At 38.1% G+C, this 17,034-nt stretch overlaps 1 protein-coding gene across 1 annotated transcript in view; it reads left to right on the top strand.

Annotated features, from left to right (window-relative positions):
* The first annotated feature begins 3,310 nt into the window (after nt 1-3,310).
* The window catches only part of LOC146455963 (uncharacterized), a 42,297-nt gene continuing 28,573 nt past the window's right edge, over nt 3,311-17,034 (top strand). The window contains exons 1-6 of the mRNA XM_085093590.1: nt 3,311-3,350; nt 3,842-3,885; nt 11,942-12,015; nt 12,954-13,108; nt 13,222-13,245; nt 15,269-15,470. Coding sequence (XP_084949716.1) covers nt 11,970-12,015; nt 12,954-13,108; nt 13,222-13,245; nt 15,269-15,470 — 427 coding nt within the window. The 5' untranslated portion in view covers nt 3,311-3,350; nt 3,842-3,885; nt 11,942-11,969. The remainder of the gene's footprint in view (nt 3,351-3,841; nt 3,886-11,941; nt 12,016-12,953; nt 13,109-13,221; nt 13,246-15,268; nt 15,471-17,034) is intronic.

Genomic DNA, 17,034 nt, shown 5'->3' with positions numbered 1-17,034 from the left:
GTCACAGCGCACCGTTTTGGACAGAACAGGTACATAATCATAGACATTATGGAGTTCAATACACTTTGGACTTATACTGCCGTCTTGAGGTAAATTGAAGGGGTAAAGTAATGACGGAAGGCCATGTGACGTTTACTGTGAGAAGCGGCCCTTCGACAAGGGTAATTTGATACAAACAGGTAAGCTTATTTCAATCCATTTCTTTGTCGGATATGTGAAAATCTGTAGTAGTCCCGAAACATTTTATTCTTGGATATTTGATCCACCAAAAAAGGGAAATTTTGGACTGACGCTTTCGAAAAAAAACAAAAAAACAAACAAACAAACAAACTCAAATACATGCTCAGTCAGTGTCTGGTTCTCCAGGAAACCCATTCCAAAGGGGCAGCACTAAAAGCAGGAATCCGGAATCTGAAATCTGAAATCCGAAATCCAGAATCCAGAATCCGGTTCCAGCGGAAGCTTCAAGATTCAACAATTAGGTTGTACAAAGATTGTCTCCAGAAAACCTTAACATAGTTTCAAAATGAAGATATAGACTATCAAATTTCTCTTTACTGTACGCTCGATCGTTTTTAAATGTTTTAACCGTGAGACCAATCATTTTTCATTTGCGGGAAATAATGACTTAATTAGATTTTTTCTCTGGTGCCACGAATCGTAAAATATAACATTTGCGTTGACGATATTTTCAGACAATTTTTGTACAATCTAATTGATCAATCTTGAGGATTCCTCTGGATCCGGAGTCCAGTTTTCTGTTCCGTACTCCGGATTCCGGATTCCTGATTTTAGTGTTGCCCCTTAGTTTTCAAAATGGCGTCCGTCGGCAAATTTGTCATACTAGCAAACTTCAATGAAGTCGTATCACACAACTAACCGACATCCCAAAAAAATGCCAGCATAGCTTTTGACATCTATCCTTTATTTGTATCTGCAGTATAGGTTGAGGTCCTAGTTTGGAGTACCGACATGATTTTTAGGGAGTTATTTTAAGGTACCTCAAAACTATTTGAAAAGAGTATCGAAGGTGGCTTCAAGAAAAAACCCATGACCGTTGTTAAGGAAGAAAATAACCGCTTTTCTTATCACTGCTGAATTTTCTAGAGACCAAACTATAAATTTCCAGCAAAGGAAGATTTACAGTGTATTTTTAACGAACACTAGAATGCTATGAATATTGTGAAATTTCGATCCAAATTAGCCTCAAAACCAACGCAAACGTTTTTATTAAATTACTCTTGAGGAAACGAATTTTAAAACGAACTAACCCTGTTTTGTTTAGTTTGGGTCAAAGGCCTATCTATAGAAAAAGTATGAGCGAAATCGAATTTTGAGCTGTGTCCGCGATTTGACGATTATGTTTGATGCTTAGGGACATTTACTCCTAAATATCTAAAAAATATCCAGATATTTGTGTAAAGGCCTATTTTGGACACAAAATGAAGAAACCAACAAAATGTAAAACTGTCGTGCTCAGCCAATCAGGAGCGAGTATTTTCACCGCTCGATCAATCAGGAGTAAGAAATTTTGCCCTCGGTGAAAGGAAAATTACGAAGAACTGCCCTTGGTTACAACAAATCAGCATTCAGTTATTTTGCCCTTTATATCATATTGTTATTGTTGATGAGCAGTTTGCTGCACATGCGCTAAAAATACATATAACTGGAAATGGATGAGGAACTCATAAAGTTATTACGTTCATACAATAAGCAGACTTCTATAAATGTTTCTAAAATAGGAATTTTCTGAGCTCCGCTAGCTTTTAGTCTTGGCTAAATATATGTATTATTGTTCTATTAGTAGACAGCTGTTTTCACCAATGTCGCAGGGTCTTAGTTTAGCAAGGAGTCGACGACTGTCGAACGCCTTAGACAGAACCATGGCTATTACTGTTGCACTTTGTCCACAATTTAACGATTCTTCCCACTTTTCATTTGACCGCGCTAATGCATATTTCTGACAGCTACAGGTTTTCCTTTATGCTGATAGACAGTCCTAGAAACGCCCTGGAAATACGTCGAAGACTGACAAGAGAGACTGTCTTGCAGATATTATTCAACAATGGCAGTACAGATACAGATCTAATGTTTTTCTCGCACAACCTTATCATCTAGCTCGTTCATGCTAAAACGCGAGAGCCCATATAAAGTTTTAAGTTTAGACCGTAGATTAAATAGGAGTCAAATCTAGTAGCGTGGACAGCTACTATAAGGAAGCGGCAGCTTTTGTTTCCTTAACTTTATAATATATCTGCGCCTCCCATACACTACAGCGTCTTTGATGTTTTGGAAAAAAATTGCACGAGGCAAATTGTTCTGTTGACAGATTTTGACCGCAAAAGTAGACAATGTCTTGCCAAAATCTTGCCAACTTTGACCCATACTTCCAATTTCATGAATTATTTCTAACATTTTCATTGCCTACCAGGTGAAGCTTATTAGTAGGGAAAAGCTTAACCAGAGGTGTGCGCCAGGTGAAAAGGAAGAAAAACAAGGAGGTCGCGAAAACAAAATAATAGAAAATGATAATGAAATAAAAGATCAGTAGACCAAGATGTCGCTATCGAACAAAAAGTCGTAAAATTTACAAAAAATTGCAAATAAAGTCATGCATTTTGTTTTCAATGTATGTCAGATCGCTTTATTAAAATAGAATCCAGTGAATTTCAAAGCCTTTTTTTATTACATTCTGACCTACTGACAAATACAAATAGGTTAAGATATTTACATATCCACATAGCTTAAATCATTATTACTGGTAATTATCCCCTGCTGTCAACTTAGATCATTTTAAAACACGCTCCATTATCAGGGGTACCCTGAGGCCTTTATCGCCTCTGAATTTCAGTTGGATTTTATAGTTACCAAATTATCCGCTCAAAAGGTAGCGTCAAAACGTCACCTCAAACTTTCGTAACACTGGAAACTATTTCCTTTCGTTTTCGAAGGGGAAAATCGATATCATCTCTCTATAAAAATACTAAGTAAGGTCAGCAGGCACTTTCCTAAATCTAAAACAGCTCGTAGATTCTACGTGTCTTAAAACGTTCTGGGTGTTACATTTTGGACAAAAAAATACGAACGTGTCATACTGTACTAGCATACACAAAAAAGCCTTTAAAAACCAAACGATCTGAAAACACAAGACACCACATTCTAATTAGTGTTGTATTTTTAATGTTCCTGTTGGGAGTCCTGAATAATAAATAGTGTTTAATTTGCCCTTATGTCACTCTGTATCCACCTGTATGTTGTTCTATTAGGGAAGCCTTTTATTGCAATTTTACTCGCAGCTTCGTTTTGGCATTGATAGTCAAGAACTATTGTTAGTTTCTGCTCCACTCAAGGTAGGTAGCGTATAAGAAACACCAGATGCGAAATCACGAAGTATTTTTTTTTTTTTTTTTTTCAATTTTAAAAGTATTAGTGAGTTTCATTATGCGGAACGCGATGAAGACTGTTTAGGGCTGTGTCAGCAGAAACATGGCGGAGCAAAGAATATTTCATAATTTTGTGTTTCTTTCTTTGGGGAGGGGTACGAAAGCTTATAAATGATGTTGCCGAGTGGCCTTTGTTATTAGTATAGTTGTTATGCGTCTTGCTGAATTCACTGAAACCATTTTTGGAACTCAAGGGAACTGCCAGGCCTTATTTTTACAGAGCTGAGAAAAAGGCTAATCCACCGGCTTGAAATACATAAATATGAAAAACATCTTTTACTCTGGAAAGCTGGTATTTTTACGAATTCATAATATTTTTAAAACGGTTAACATATTGAAGTATTTCTTGCACAAAAGTCACATGTCGTCTAAAATCTAGATTGCATTTCTGATTGCAGTGACATTCGTTTCTATTCCGATGACCAGATAATCATCCGTAAAGGTAAGTAACTATTCATTTTCGCTGCAAAGATAAATTTAATGAACATTTCCTGTTAATATTATGGATTTGTGAAGGGAAATTTGATAATGAATGAGTACTGTAGTTCTTTCTTTTTCACTTCATTGATAATAATTTGGGAAAGGGTTTGTGGAGCCCATATGATCTGCACCACACGAATCACACGAGAAAAAGTATACAACGCACTGTTTGATTTACCATTGGGTGCTTGATTTCTTTGGGATTAAGATCTTGTTCTAGTTCTCTGTAAACAAACACTTGTTGTAGCGAAACATGCGCGAATGTTGTTACTGGCGCTGTTGTGAACGGGAAGGTAGTCGATCACTCGAACTGTTGCCGGAAAGCGGTAATTCCGAAGCTGTCTCGCTCTAACTCGTTTTTTGAACCCTGACCGCGAGGGGCATACCACCGAGCCGTCGAACCACTAAATAATAAACCTTACTCGTTTTTGAAACCCTGACCCTCACTAGCGAGTCACTAAATTGTTTAAACCTTACTCATTCTTTAAACTCTGACCGCGACTGGCGAGCCACCAAGCCGTTGAGACATTAAATTATAAACCTTACAAGCCACCACACTAGCTAACACCTCTCGAACTCCTGTATTCTATAGTTGCTCCGATTAATTCTTGATCATTTGTGTACGTGTAATTACATAGAAATTTATCGGGTATAAAATTTTTCGAGCATGTTACTGAACTCTTCGATGGCTCCCATCGAGTACGCTTCTGTCTAACAAAGTCGACCCATTTCTTTCTTCGGTTCTTCGCCTCTTTCGTGTTTGCAGCAGCCACTAGACCCATCGGCTCCTTAAAACTCGGTCGTGAACCAAAATGGCGACAATTTTAGGCGATTTTCCGTATTTCAATGGGCATAAAAAATAGCCTGCGGTAGATCAACGCAATTAAAAACCATTCGCAGAGATACACACCAAAAAATGAGAACTTTTTGTTGTTTTTTTTTTTTTGGAGGAAAAAACTTGTGGGGTCAGGTGCACTTTAAGTGAATCATGCATAAGAATGGTTTTTGCTTCAATATAAACTAACTCAGCTCCGGTTCATACGTCGAACTTTACATGAGCCAAACCTAATCATTTGGTTCGGCGCATGTAAAGATCGACGTATGAATCAGTTAGGATCGACAGATTTGTATTTGGGTCGACCCGCCGTTCTATTTGACTGCTCCAGTCGAATAGAACGGCAAAAGTTCGACTTCGATTCAGACGTCGAACTTTTACATGTGCCGAACCAAATGCATACGTTACGTATAAATTATATAAATTATATCTATCCCAGAGGTCTGCGCGTTCCATCGACATGGGATATGCAAAGGACTTCATTCTGAACAAGATGGCGGGAAAAGAGGAATGTGCTTGTTCTTCTTCAGTTTCGAAACAACTAAATACACTTGTCTGAGATGCGAAAGATTAAAAAAAAAGAATCTATTCTTGATGTGCGCACGCACTTCAAACCGACAGAAACTTTCCAATACAGGCTATATCAAAGGCGAAGCCTCAAGACCTCTCAGAACAAAATTCTCAAAACAACATTTGAAGAAAACATTACTCTATTAAAACAGAGATTACGCTACAGAGGTTACCTCGATAACCTTATAGATAAAACTCTTTCAGAAGTCAATTTCCGCGAAAGAATGTCGGCACAAAACAAACAAAAAACGACCAAAAACATTTTGCCGTTTGTTACGGAATATTGCCCTTCTGTGCCTAACCTAAAACAATTCAGATGAGTAAATGGCACTTGATAGAAAATCAGCCTTTGGTAAGAGAGATCTACAAAGACCCTTCCCTACTTTCGTACAGAAAAGACGCACTTTGAAAGACGTACTCGTAAGAGCAAATTAGCTTTGAAGGTCATATTCTTCCTATCTCGACCAATAGGAGCCATGTTTGGCCTGTGTTCATTATTTTACCAAACAAGCTCTTCCATGTCAGAATTCATCTTTCCCGCCATTTTGAATCTTGTTGAGTAAAAACAACAGCCGCGACCACGAAAATCTATGTTCTCACTTTAGCTTTAATTAAGTTCGACTTCAGTAAGGTTCGACGTCTGAATCAACTGCCGAACTTAATTATTTGGGTCGACCTTAATAGGCATTAGGTTTGGCTCATGTAAAGTTCGACGTATGAACCGGGCCTTACAGAGCACGTATTTCAAAATTTCGCGAAAAGTTGTAGAAATACGCATACTTGGTCAATCAAACTAGTATTTCATTAAAAATTGACAATCAAACCTGCAATTTTTTTGAGCTGGATTCCCAGAGGCGCTCAAATATTTTGACCTGAAGTCCGCGACGCCAGCGATGATTTGCGATAGATATGCGATGGTAGGTCCTCTTCGTTTGTTGTCGAAGCGTAATTTCTTCACCGTGAACTCTCGAATTTCCACTGTTTAAACTGTTGAGCATTCCTTAGAAGTTATTCTTCCGATATACCGGTTTGTTTTCCTTCTGAACACGGTACATTGGAGTCATATGTTGAAAAGTTACGCGTGCACGACCGCCATTTTGATTGAAATTCTATAAGTTGTGCTAAAAACAAAAACTTTTCTTTCTAGCCCCCCCCCCCCCCCCCCTCCATCTAAGACCTATAAATGTATCTGCAGACCATGGAATCTGATTGGTCAGTCTTTCTTGAAGACAATTAAGGAGGCTCGCAGCAGATTTTCTGGACTAAGGGTGGAAGTTTTGGAACTACAGTCTCGCATAGAAGATAAACTTCGATCTCCTTCATACTACATCATCATTTCAACCTGTGATCAAAGTTAATTTTCTCATCGGTTTCCAAGCAGCAACTATTACCATAGCAACGGTAGCGCATAGCCTCTTATTTAACATCTCGAAATGTAGTCAGACACTTTATATGACTCAAGATGATTTACTGGGCAAAGTTTGAGGGCAAACTTTTTTCTGACCCGAAGAGCAGTGGACCGTTCTTAGGGAAAGTGCCACTTAAATAGAGAGTGAGAAGCCTGCGCGACTCCCTCGCGCGGGTTGCTTTTACAGTTTAAGTATTGTCCAAACAACCGTGGACGATAATCCTGCTTGTATACCTTGGATCGATTGTTGATCTGATCGGCTTAACAAATACAAATGATAAAAGAAGCAAAGACCGATATAACGTAGAATTACTTTTTAAAGTGTACTATGTTTTGGCTGGCCAAACCAGCCTTGTTCAGGTACGATGAGAATTTACATTGGGGCATGTGATTATAGTTAACTGAAGTATTTGTGCAATGACGGAACTATGTAAAACTAAATTGATTGACAGTATAAAAGATAAAGCAGATGAAATAATAATAAAAATTGAAAGGGAAAAATGCTAGTAAATTTCTTTGCTAATATTGAGGCCATGTGGAAGAAGTGTTCTGTCTTTTGAGATTAGAAAGGCTTCCCTGGCCTTACGGACTGAGTCTCGGTTGGAGTAGACATTTTCTATGGAGATTAATTGCATGTCGTTAGCGGTGTGGTTAGGAGCGGTGAGGAAGTGTTCTGCTTATATCATGTGCCCGTGACGCTTATTCTGAGAGCCCGCTTAATACGGACTCTCGGATAATACGGACACTTTTAAGTGACCCTGTGGAGCCGGTATTTTTAAGATGTTATCATCTACTGCGTTCTCGGATTGGCCGGTTGAGGAGTCATACAAACACAAGAATCGCGTCATAAAACATTTGTTTGGCTTTATTTTGTAAACTGGATCTTGCATTCAACAGTCTAGAAGCACACACAATTAAAACTCCGAAACTATATTTAACGACCCACATATGCATGTTTTTATCAAATCATGAAACAGTGACACACGCAGTTTTATTTTATTTATTTTTTGCGTTGTCGCTAGGTTTCTGCTGTGTCCATTTATCGATCACTTTCCCAGTAAAGACGATGGCAAGTACCGTCATTCCTATCAACACTTGGTGTTAAAAAATAATTACGCAGTTACGGTAATGTTCTGTTAATTGTGGCTTTCATCAGATTACAGGAAAACAGGTATATTTGCGGTGCGATAAAACTGCGTATAACACCAATACAATTACTCAGTTTAATTAGCTGAGTTCTTTGTATCAGTAGTAGTTACGACACGTAAATCATTGAACGCTAGTTACCTTCTCTCGGCGCAAAACAATAATGACATTAATAATGGAACGTTAAATAGTAAGCGATCAAGTAACATTAACCAATGAGATGGGATGTTTGTGCAGGTGATATCAATAAAGATGTCATTGGCGAGTTAAGGCCCGGTTAAGACGCCGAACTTTTCATGAGCCGAACCTAATACCTCGAATTAAGTACATGAAAAGTTCGGCGTCTGAATCAATTGTTCTTCCCGCCTGGCTCAGCCGGGAATTTCGGCTTTGGAACGGCTTTGATTCAGACGCCGAACTTTTCATGAGCCGAACCTAATGCATAAATTATTATAACGTATTTCAAATAAAAAAATAAAAAAACAACGCTGACATTTCGATTGGTTGTGCTTCAAGTAAATTAAGTTCGGCGTCTGAATCAAAAGGCGGGATTTTCGTGATTTGGGCCGACCTTAATTTAAATTAAAGGACCCTAGTCAGCCTCCGCCATTTTCGATGCCATCGAAATTTTTGATACTGCAAGGTGAAGCGAAATCTTATTGCTTAACTGTTAGTTATGTTCATTATCTTTAGTAGTTTCACAGAGATTTCGTTCATTTCGACATGCTCCGAATAAAATATAATGGCCAAACTCTCGCATATAAACAAAAACAAAGGTGTGGCTGACTAGGGCCCTTTAAGTTCGGCTCATGAAAAGTTCGGCGTCTGAACTGGGCCTAAGACAAATAAAACACTCTTATTCAGTACAAAATAACTGAGGTAAACCTCGATTCGTTGTTAATTAGTAATTAGCATTTCTTAGTGATTGGAAGCTGAAATTAAAAAACAGTCGATATACAAAACATCTGCTTTAAGAGCATACATATTACGTAAAAGACGTCTTCCTGATTGAGTGTCGATGGCTTTCATTATGGAAGATTCTGCCATGGGCTGAGGAGAAAAGAGAAGGTATACTACTACATGTTGTTCACACTGTCTCCTGATCCTAAAACCTAGCTGTATAAGAAAGCAAAAAAAAATGTTTGCAATGATTAACGCTTGATAGTTTTATTGCTATTCAGTGATGCGTTTAGCCGAGAAAGAAAGAGCGATTCAAACTGAATCGCAACGATCAGAGAGCAAAATGTTGCAGTACTTGCTTACAGTGTTTAAAAAATATATATATATATATTTTTTAAATATTTGTAGTACATTTTATTTCATGAAGTGCGATAAAACTAGAAACAGCAGATGCAAACAAGGATTTTGAAGAACTTTCTTTGTGTTCTTAATAGTCGGTTAATGCGCAATGCTGTGACATACATATTCAAAACAAATTTCTTCCATTTTTTACTTTTTTACTTCATCGTTTTCTAAGACAACTGAGTGGTCTTCAAATAAATAAAAAAAATTGCTTCTTGAAACGCAAGGCCGCTAGAAAAGTTTAAATGATAATTTAAATCGCCTTAACTGAAATAACAAACTGTTTCAGCACTTTTTATGTTTAGCTGGTTGAAAATAGAAAAATTTTATATTTCGAATGTGAAAGTTTTAAGTTCCAAACAAACTTTGAATTATTAAATAGCTATGGACAATGAAAACAAAAGCCGGAGGAAACAACATGTGAAAGGAAGTGCTAATGGGTCTAATATTACATAACATTTCTCAAATCATTAATACTTCATGAAGAGATGAAGTAAGTTTGGAAAGGTGATCTTAAGTAGCATAAAATTTTGTGACCTTGTGCTTTGAAATTCACCAATAATTATCAATGGTTTGAGAAGCTATATCAAACACTCGCAAGAGTGTAAGTCATCCGATTTCCAAATTCGTCGAATTTGGTTAAAAGAACACGGCTTTTGCCTCGTTTTTTTAACCCTCTTCTCGGTGTTTGGATCAGTCGGATGAAACACTCTTCTTCGTGTTTGATATAACAAATGAAAATGTCCTAGCGAGGCATATATCACTGCAAAGATTTATAGGCAGCTAGAAGAGACAAGCAATATTTGCCGACAAAAATGCTTCAGAAATTGAAACAAATTTTTAACGAAACAGAATGTCAGTTGGTGTAATGGATAAATTAACAGCATGAAATGGAAAATGAACAAAGTCTGAAGACATTTTTATTCTAAGCCCCTCGCAATATGGAAATACTTATGTTGGGTCTTGCAAAGGTGGAGAATGAAAAATGTACATAACAACTATGAAACGTCAATCGGTAAGCTGAAGCAAGATCACGGTATAATATCTAGTCACAAATTCAAGGAAAAGCTACAACGTTAGGCAAATTTTATTTATCACCTCTCAATCATTTAATAACGTAAAATCAAACTAAATTCCACCACCATATTCAGCAGAAAATTCAAGCGACAGAATGAGTGACATACTACAACAGTCCTGAAGAAAAAATCATCCGCAAAGATCTAGAATTCAGACTAATCAAATTCCAAGCCTAACAGGCCTAGAAAGTAATTATTATAACACGGAATCATTGCACAATAAAAACGAAAAGTAGAAAAACGAACAAAGAACTTATTGCAGAGGACCAATATGATAGAACTCTTGAAAAATATCATTTCTATTTGGGTTATGCGATGTTTGAGATGACGATTTGAACGTCATTAGCACTAAGATGAATATTTACTGACTATGAAATACCAATAAGACAGACCATTGACAGATGACTTGGAAAGGAATAGGAAAATTTTCAATGTAGAAAACGCTTGAAGTCTTATTAAGATAGTCATAGTTGCAATAAGGAAGCAACTTGAACAAATTCAGAGAGACATAATATACACACTTGTAAACTAGAAAGCGACCGTATCGAGATAGCCCGATACCTTACAGTCTTATCAAAGAAAGTGCACGCTTGCGTTTCTCAGCGAACTCCTGAAGTATTTCGGGCCCGAAAAACTGTTTTACGTGGACAATTTTCATTCCTGGAAATTATTAATTTTGAAAATACTGTAAGATTAAACGGCTAATTTTCACTTACCGTTTAACCTGTGTAATCTGCGGATTAGAAGGTTCCGTCGCATACGCCAATTTACAAGTTACAATTTGTCGGCTGATTTCTTTATCTGTTGAATTGGTGAAGCGCCAGGTTTTTATAAATCGAGCAAATTTTCTTCCGCTCACGTATTTAGGCTAAATGAAGTATCACTTTGGAGGAGTTTGCTCGAAAAAAATAATGCGAATCGATAGGAAACGGATTTGAAAAACACTTTTCGGACCTCAGAGTTCTTCGGGTGTTTTGAGAAACAGAGCCCATGAAGGCTTTTAAGATAGCCAGAGTTTACACTTACATGCCTTATTTCTTCGTGGGATGTATTTTTCGGCATTTTGCGAAACAAACTACAGACCTTACACGCGTATTAATAATTAACTCAAAACGAGTTATATGTATTCTTATCTGTACAGGCCGCGAAATGATTACACGCAGACGTTTACCGCGCGTTCAATTTCATAAACTGAAAGGCCTAGACATGGCACCTAAGCTTCAGCATATGAGATGTAAGCAGTTTACAGGCCCTGAAAACTTTCCCGGTACCCTGAGAAATACTGGGGAGGGTGGTGGTTGTGGTGGTGGGGGTTTATAACGGATGAAATTTGACAATGAGGTCAGTACCCAAATAGAAAGTGTTAAGAAAAAGCGAGCGTCCAAAAGAATTGCCAACGCGTGGTTTTGAATAACCAGTAGATACAATAACGTCCAAGATACCTGACCGATAAATCTTATAAAGCAGAGCACGTTTGTTCACTTACTCATAACCCCATAACGTTCTCCTTGACAGTTCTTGTGTCTTGAGAATCGAGATTGGCACGTCATACTTATAACAATCCCGAGTCGCGTCTGCCACAAAGAGCGCAACGGAACCATATCAGCATATACTTTGAATAGAACAACAACGCAGTGGACTTAACTATTTCTGAGACTTTTCTGTGTGAATATGCTTTTAGAAATCTGTCGCCTACAGCTGCCATAGAGATGGAGTTATGTCTCTTGGGCTTGTGTTCTCTGTTCTTGATATCAGGTACTGAAATATTTTAAATTTCTTAATTTATTTTATTCTAATTGCTTACTGAACAGGTAGTTTCAACACCTTCGGAGGGGAATTCTTCAATTCCATCGACAGACAGGATGTTCTACTGACACTACCTGTCAGTCTTAAAAAAAGGTGCCCAGTGGGCCTCATGTTCCAAAGCGCTTATAGTTTCAATTTGATGCAGCCGTTTGAAGAGACCGTTAAGGCGGTACGACAGAACAAGGGACAAAATGGTGGCTACCTTATATAATTGTCTCGTAGGAACTGTGGGGGAAGGGAGGCAGAAAGAGGGAAGAGGACTAGAAAAATGGCTCAGGGAAGGTCACATGCCCACCATAGGAGACGGCAAATTTAAGCAAGGGCTGGGTATTCCTGTTTTCTTATTGATTGTTGGAACTTTCTCAAGCCACATATAGTGAGTAAACCCCTTCAGGCGGCAGGTATATCAGAAGATAATACACAAGGCTGAAAGATTATACCAAAAAGCGAAGCTTCGAGGGCAACTGTAAAATTTTGAGGACAAGGGTATTATCATCCGGTATACCAGCAAACCGGAACGGACTTTATTTATTTTATATAACCCTCCGATAAATTTCTGAAACGCGCGCTTTAAGGTAAAAAAGACAAAACAGCCAGTGATTGCCACGGCGAAATTGCAGCCAAATACATGCAAGCTAACTACCTTGCTACATTTTTTTCACCTGCGACTGGATTACAGAAACTATGACTTGAAACTGTGACGTTTTTTCCTTCTTTTTCTCGTCGTTAAATAGCGAGTGACAGTTGTCATACCGGGCGTCTGTTATCGTCTAATAACCGACGTCCCATTTTGTACCACGTGGCGTGTTTTGCCGAAAGAGAATGCGCGGAAAGTAATCGGTGGGTAATCTGCTAATAAATGTATTTGTTCTCTGTTGGATATACAGACGCAGAGGCTTGTGTAAGTCAAAATATCACCTCCTGGAGTGGAACTTTTCAGGCTCCTGACTACCCGCGTTCATACGCTCCAAATATGGATTGCTACTGGCAGCTTGAAGTAACAGAAGGAAATATTATTGAAATCTCCTTTCAAGATTTCTCGGTAGGAATTTAATTAATATTTTTCAGTGGCCTTTTTAGTTTGATAAAGCTCTTTCAACCTCAAAGTGTGCTTGTTTAATTACTAATAGTGTTATTCTTTTCCTTCTTTTCCAGATGACCAACTTTTTAGATGACCAGGTATGAATTAGTTTTCTCTTTTTCCTTTCCTTAGTTTATTGTAAATGTACCTTGAATGTATGGAGGTCTTATAGACTAGGCAGTGTGTCTGCATAAGTATACAAAGCGAACACCATTTTACAGTGCAGCCCTATTATGACGGAGTGCCAAGGAACTCGGAAAATGAGTTCGTTGTAACGGAAATTCGTTACAAATGAAAATCCGATAGAGCGATTTTCTGGGAAAACGAACAAAATCTTCCTTATATTAGGATTTTGGCAATTTTTGAAAAGTTGATAGAATTGTCGAGACACAAAGAGGATAGAGTGGCTCTGGTAGCATAAAATGAGCTGTTGGCTGAAAAGCTCAGTCTATTAAACAAAGTATACTATGATGAAGAGTTTCCATCTCTGCTGATCTTCTGGATTGTATTCATTATTAGTATATCGGTTACATATGGGTAACATGTACAACATTGTAATTTCGAAACTATTCCAAAGCGCTGAAGGGAAAGATGTAAGCACGACGTAAGCATAAGCACGAGCGCAAGGAAAGAAAACTGAAAAACAGTGGCAAGTTGTCAGCGTACATTCTAGTTACTCATGCGTTGCCATTTGCAAAATGGCGGCAGCAAACTTTTATGCTTCTGCGCTTGCGTATGTCACCTTATGCTTATGCTTATCGCACGTGTAAACATCCTTGTGCTTATGCTTGTGCTTGCGTTGTACGTGTAAACAGGGCTTAACAAGTCACTGGCTGTATTTAACGGAGGAATTCATTTTTTCAATAGACTTGTGCCACGCATTGTTTGTTCATAGCAACTATTGTGTATACGAAGACAATGGCTTGGCTCGAGAACACCCGCGAATTTTGAACCTCGAATTTTCAGTCGTACAAGTTTACACTTTTTTTATCTCTAAATTCGGAGAAAAAACGGTCCTTGTGTAGGTAATAGTCATGTCTTCAATAATCTGGTCTATCATCAGAATATTTTTGCCTATTTTTAGAGAAAATGAACTTTTGAATATAACAATGGTCGTTTCCCATACTAACAGGACCGTAAAAGCACAGTTTTCAAAGTGAAAAGTCTACAACTTGTTCTCGATATTTTTACTTGATTTTTGGCTAAAAAGAAGGAATGAACCTTCAACTACAAAAAGCCGTCCTATCATCTCAAGAAAAGTACATTTTATTACTGCGAAACGGCGGTTTTAGCGAGCCTACTTCAGCAAATTCCTTCCTTTTCTCTCTAATTGCGGCGCTTTCATTTAACTTTCACGCTCGAATAGTCTGCCGTCATGGCTCATTAATATGCATAAGTGTCTGGCCATTCTGCCCGATGAGTGAGTACAGGTCCACAGCGCCAATGATAAGTTCGTAAGTAACCTATACCCCACATCTCTGAGGTCCGTACTAGCTTTTAAGGGTACCTCCAGCTTAACCGATGTATTGCCTCACAGATACCCAAAACCTTTATTTGCTTGTTGAACTGTGTCGGGGTTTCCGTGATTCCATTGCTTCAAAAGTTATAGAACATTTTCACAAATACTAGAAAAACATGCGGAGTGAACGCACGGAAATAAGTTTTAGAATTATCGAATTCCCCGACACATTTATGCTGAATATAACTTTTCCTCGCATCTGGCCAAATTGGACTGAAATCGGCCAAATCGTTTTTGAGTTGTAACTCTTGAAAGTGTCCCCTTCAAGCGAAAATTAAAGTCAGAGAAAACAGCGACTAAAACAAATTCTCACCAAATAAACAAGTTCCGCGCCCTAACACCTAATCCGAAATTCTCGGCAAATATTCATTCCTTTTCAACAATTTTTTCTGTTCTGTTTGTAAGCTCTTACTAGAAAGAATATTTCTATGGATAAAATAAAATCTAACAAATTTCTCTCTGAACATACACTGTAACTTCAAACTGTCCTGCTCAGAATGCAAGTCAGATAACACATGTCCTTTTAACATGAAAACAACCGTAAATGTATGATAAAAGCTAAAATTAAGTAAGGGGTAAAGTTCAGCCATGTTTTTTCATAGACGGAGAAAGAAGCTAACTGCCCGAATGACTATGTCCGGATATTGGATGGTTCTTATGGAAGCACTGATGTTAACGCACGACTATGTGGCTTCTCTCTACCAAGTGATTCGAGAACATTCCGTTCTAAAAGTAATTTTCTACTTGTCCACATGCACACAGACAGTGCAAAGGGGAACCGAGGGTTTATAGCAAGGCACGAAGGTATGAATGTATAACAATGACCTTGTACAGTTGATTTTACTGCAGTGCAAAACCCATTATCAAACAGTGGTGATTGAATTGGTTCCGTCCATGGAATGTGTTTTCATATTGACTGCATGAAATATAAATATTGTGACAGAAAAAGAAGATCTGTAAAATTTCCTCACCATGTTTTGACCATGGGCAAGATGACGACGGGTAAATCGTGGATGGCGACGTTCATTAAAAAACCTGCCCACCGCAGTGAAATCAGCTCTTATTTTATAACTTTGTAATCATGAACATATTTCTTTCTATGCCTATCGTCTTTAGTAACATAAAAAAAGCACGAAAGTCGTTTTATAATTTGATGATTAAACAAAAATTTTTCATTTAAATTAATATACAAGTGGTGGCACTTGCTTCTCGTCATGCGGTATATTCGTTGAGAATCCAGTTACTTTATAAACGAAATTCGATTTTGAGACGACATTACGGCTTTATAATGACGGCTAGTTGGGAGAAAATATATTCGCGACGGAGCCCAATACGGAATATATTTTCTGCCAACGCCGTCATTATAAAGCCGTAATGTCGTCTCAAAATCGAATTTAGTTTTTTTATCGCGATACAAACATTTTGTTGGAGAGAGTGAACGGATAAAGTACAAATCGTGCGCTGATTGAGAGAGAAATTCTTACTTCAGTCAAACTGTAGCCATGGTAATATCCGTGCGCGTAATTTTTTCTCGGGGCGGGTTATTTGAATTTTTGGCTTTAATTCTTACGTCAAAACAAAGAAAATGCAAAACTTTACAGTCCATAAAGTACCTACCATTGATGAAATAGACCAGCTAGTAGGTTTAAACATTTTACCAGCAAATTTTATTGAAAATTTGTTATCGCTGCGAGATAAACAAAAACATGAAAACAGTGATGAATAAACCTCACAACCAGAAGCAAAAATAAAAAAAGTAACCATACTTGTACCCAAAAACGAAAAAAGAGCATTATTATCCTAGCTTAGATGCCGTGGAGATTTAAAAATTTGAAATAAACCAAGCGGCGAAGAACACTGTAAAAATTACCTAGTCTGCCGTTCGGCGCCTGCGCTAGTTCCGACAAAAAGATCAAATTGACAAACCTGAACCATGAAAGACAACGCAGCAGAGCTCTTGAAGCACTTTTTCTAGAGATAAGAGACACCAGAAAAGGAACTTTCGGCGAAGAATATGAGCCAAAAACGTTGAAAGCCTACCGAAAAGGTTTGAGAAGGTATTTTTCGGAGTGGCGCTATGGTGAAAATTTCGACATATCACTTGGCGATGGTACTAACTTAAACAAAAAACTTTGACAATCAAATAAAGCAAGTGACACACTCGGACACCAACCCACGGCCTGGCCAGTACCTTACGCATGCGCACAGCCATATCACCCGGGCAGTGGCAGCCATGGACAGCTGTTTCGGCCTTGTTAGGCCTCATCAGCATGGCATAGCCGTCGGGTCAAAGAGCGGGGTTTAACCCGCGTATCAGAGACCCTTTACTGCCGAGACGGGTGTAAAACACCCCTTTATGCCATAATTT

This window comes from Pavona decussata, unplaced genomic scaffold (assembly GCF_977016875.1).
Source record: "Pavona decussata unplaced genomic scaffold, jaPavDecu1.1 SCAFFOLD_262, whole genome shotgun sequence".
NCBI lineage: Eukaryota > Metazoa > Cnidaria > Anthozoa > Scleractinia > Agariciidae > Pavona > Pavona decussata.
This window is presented reverse-complemented; position numbering and strand designations above follow the sequence as displayed.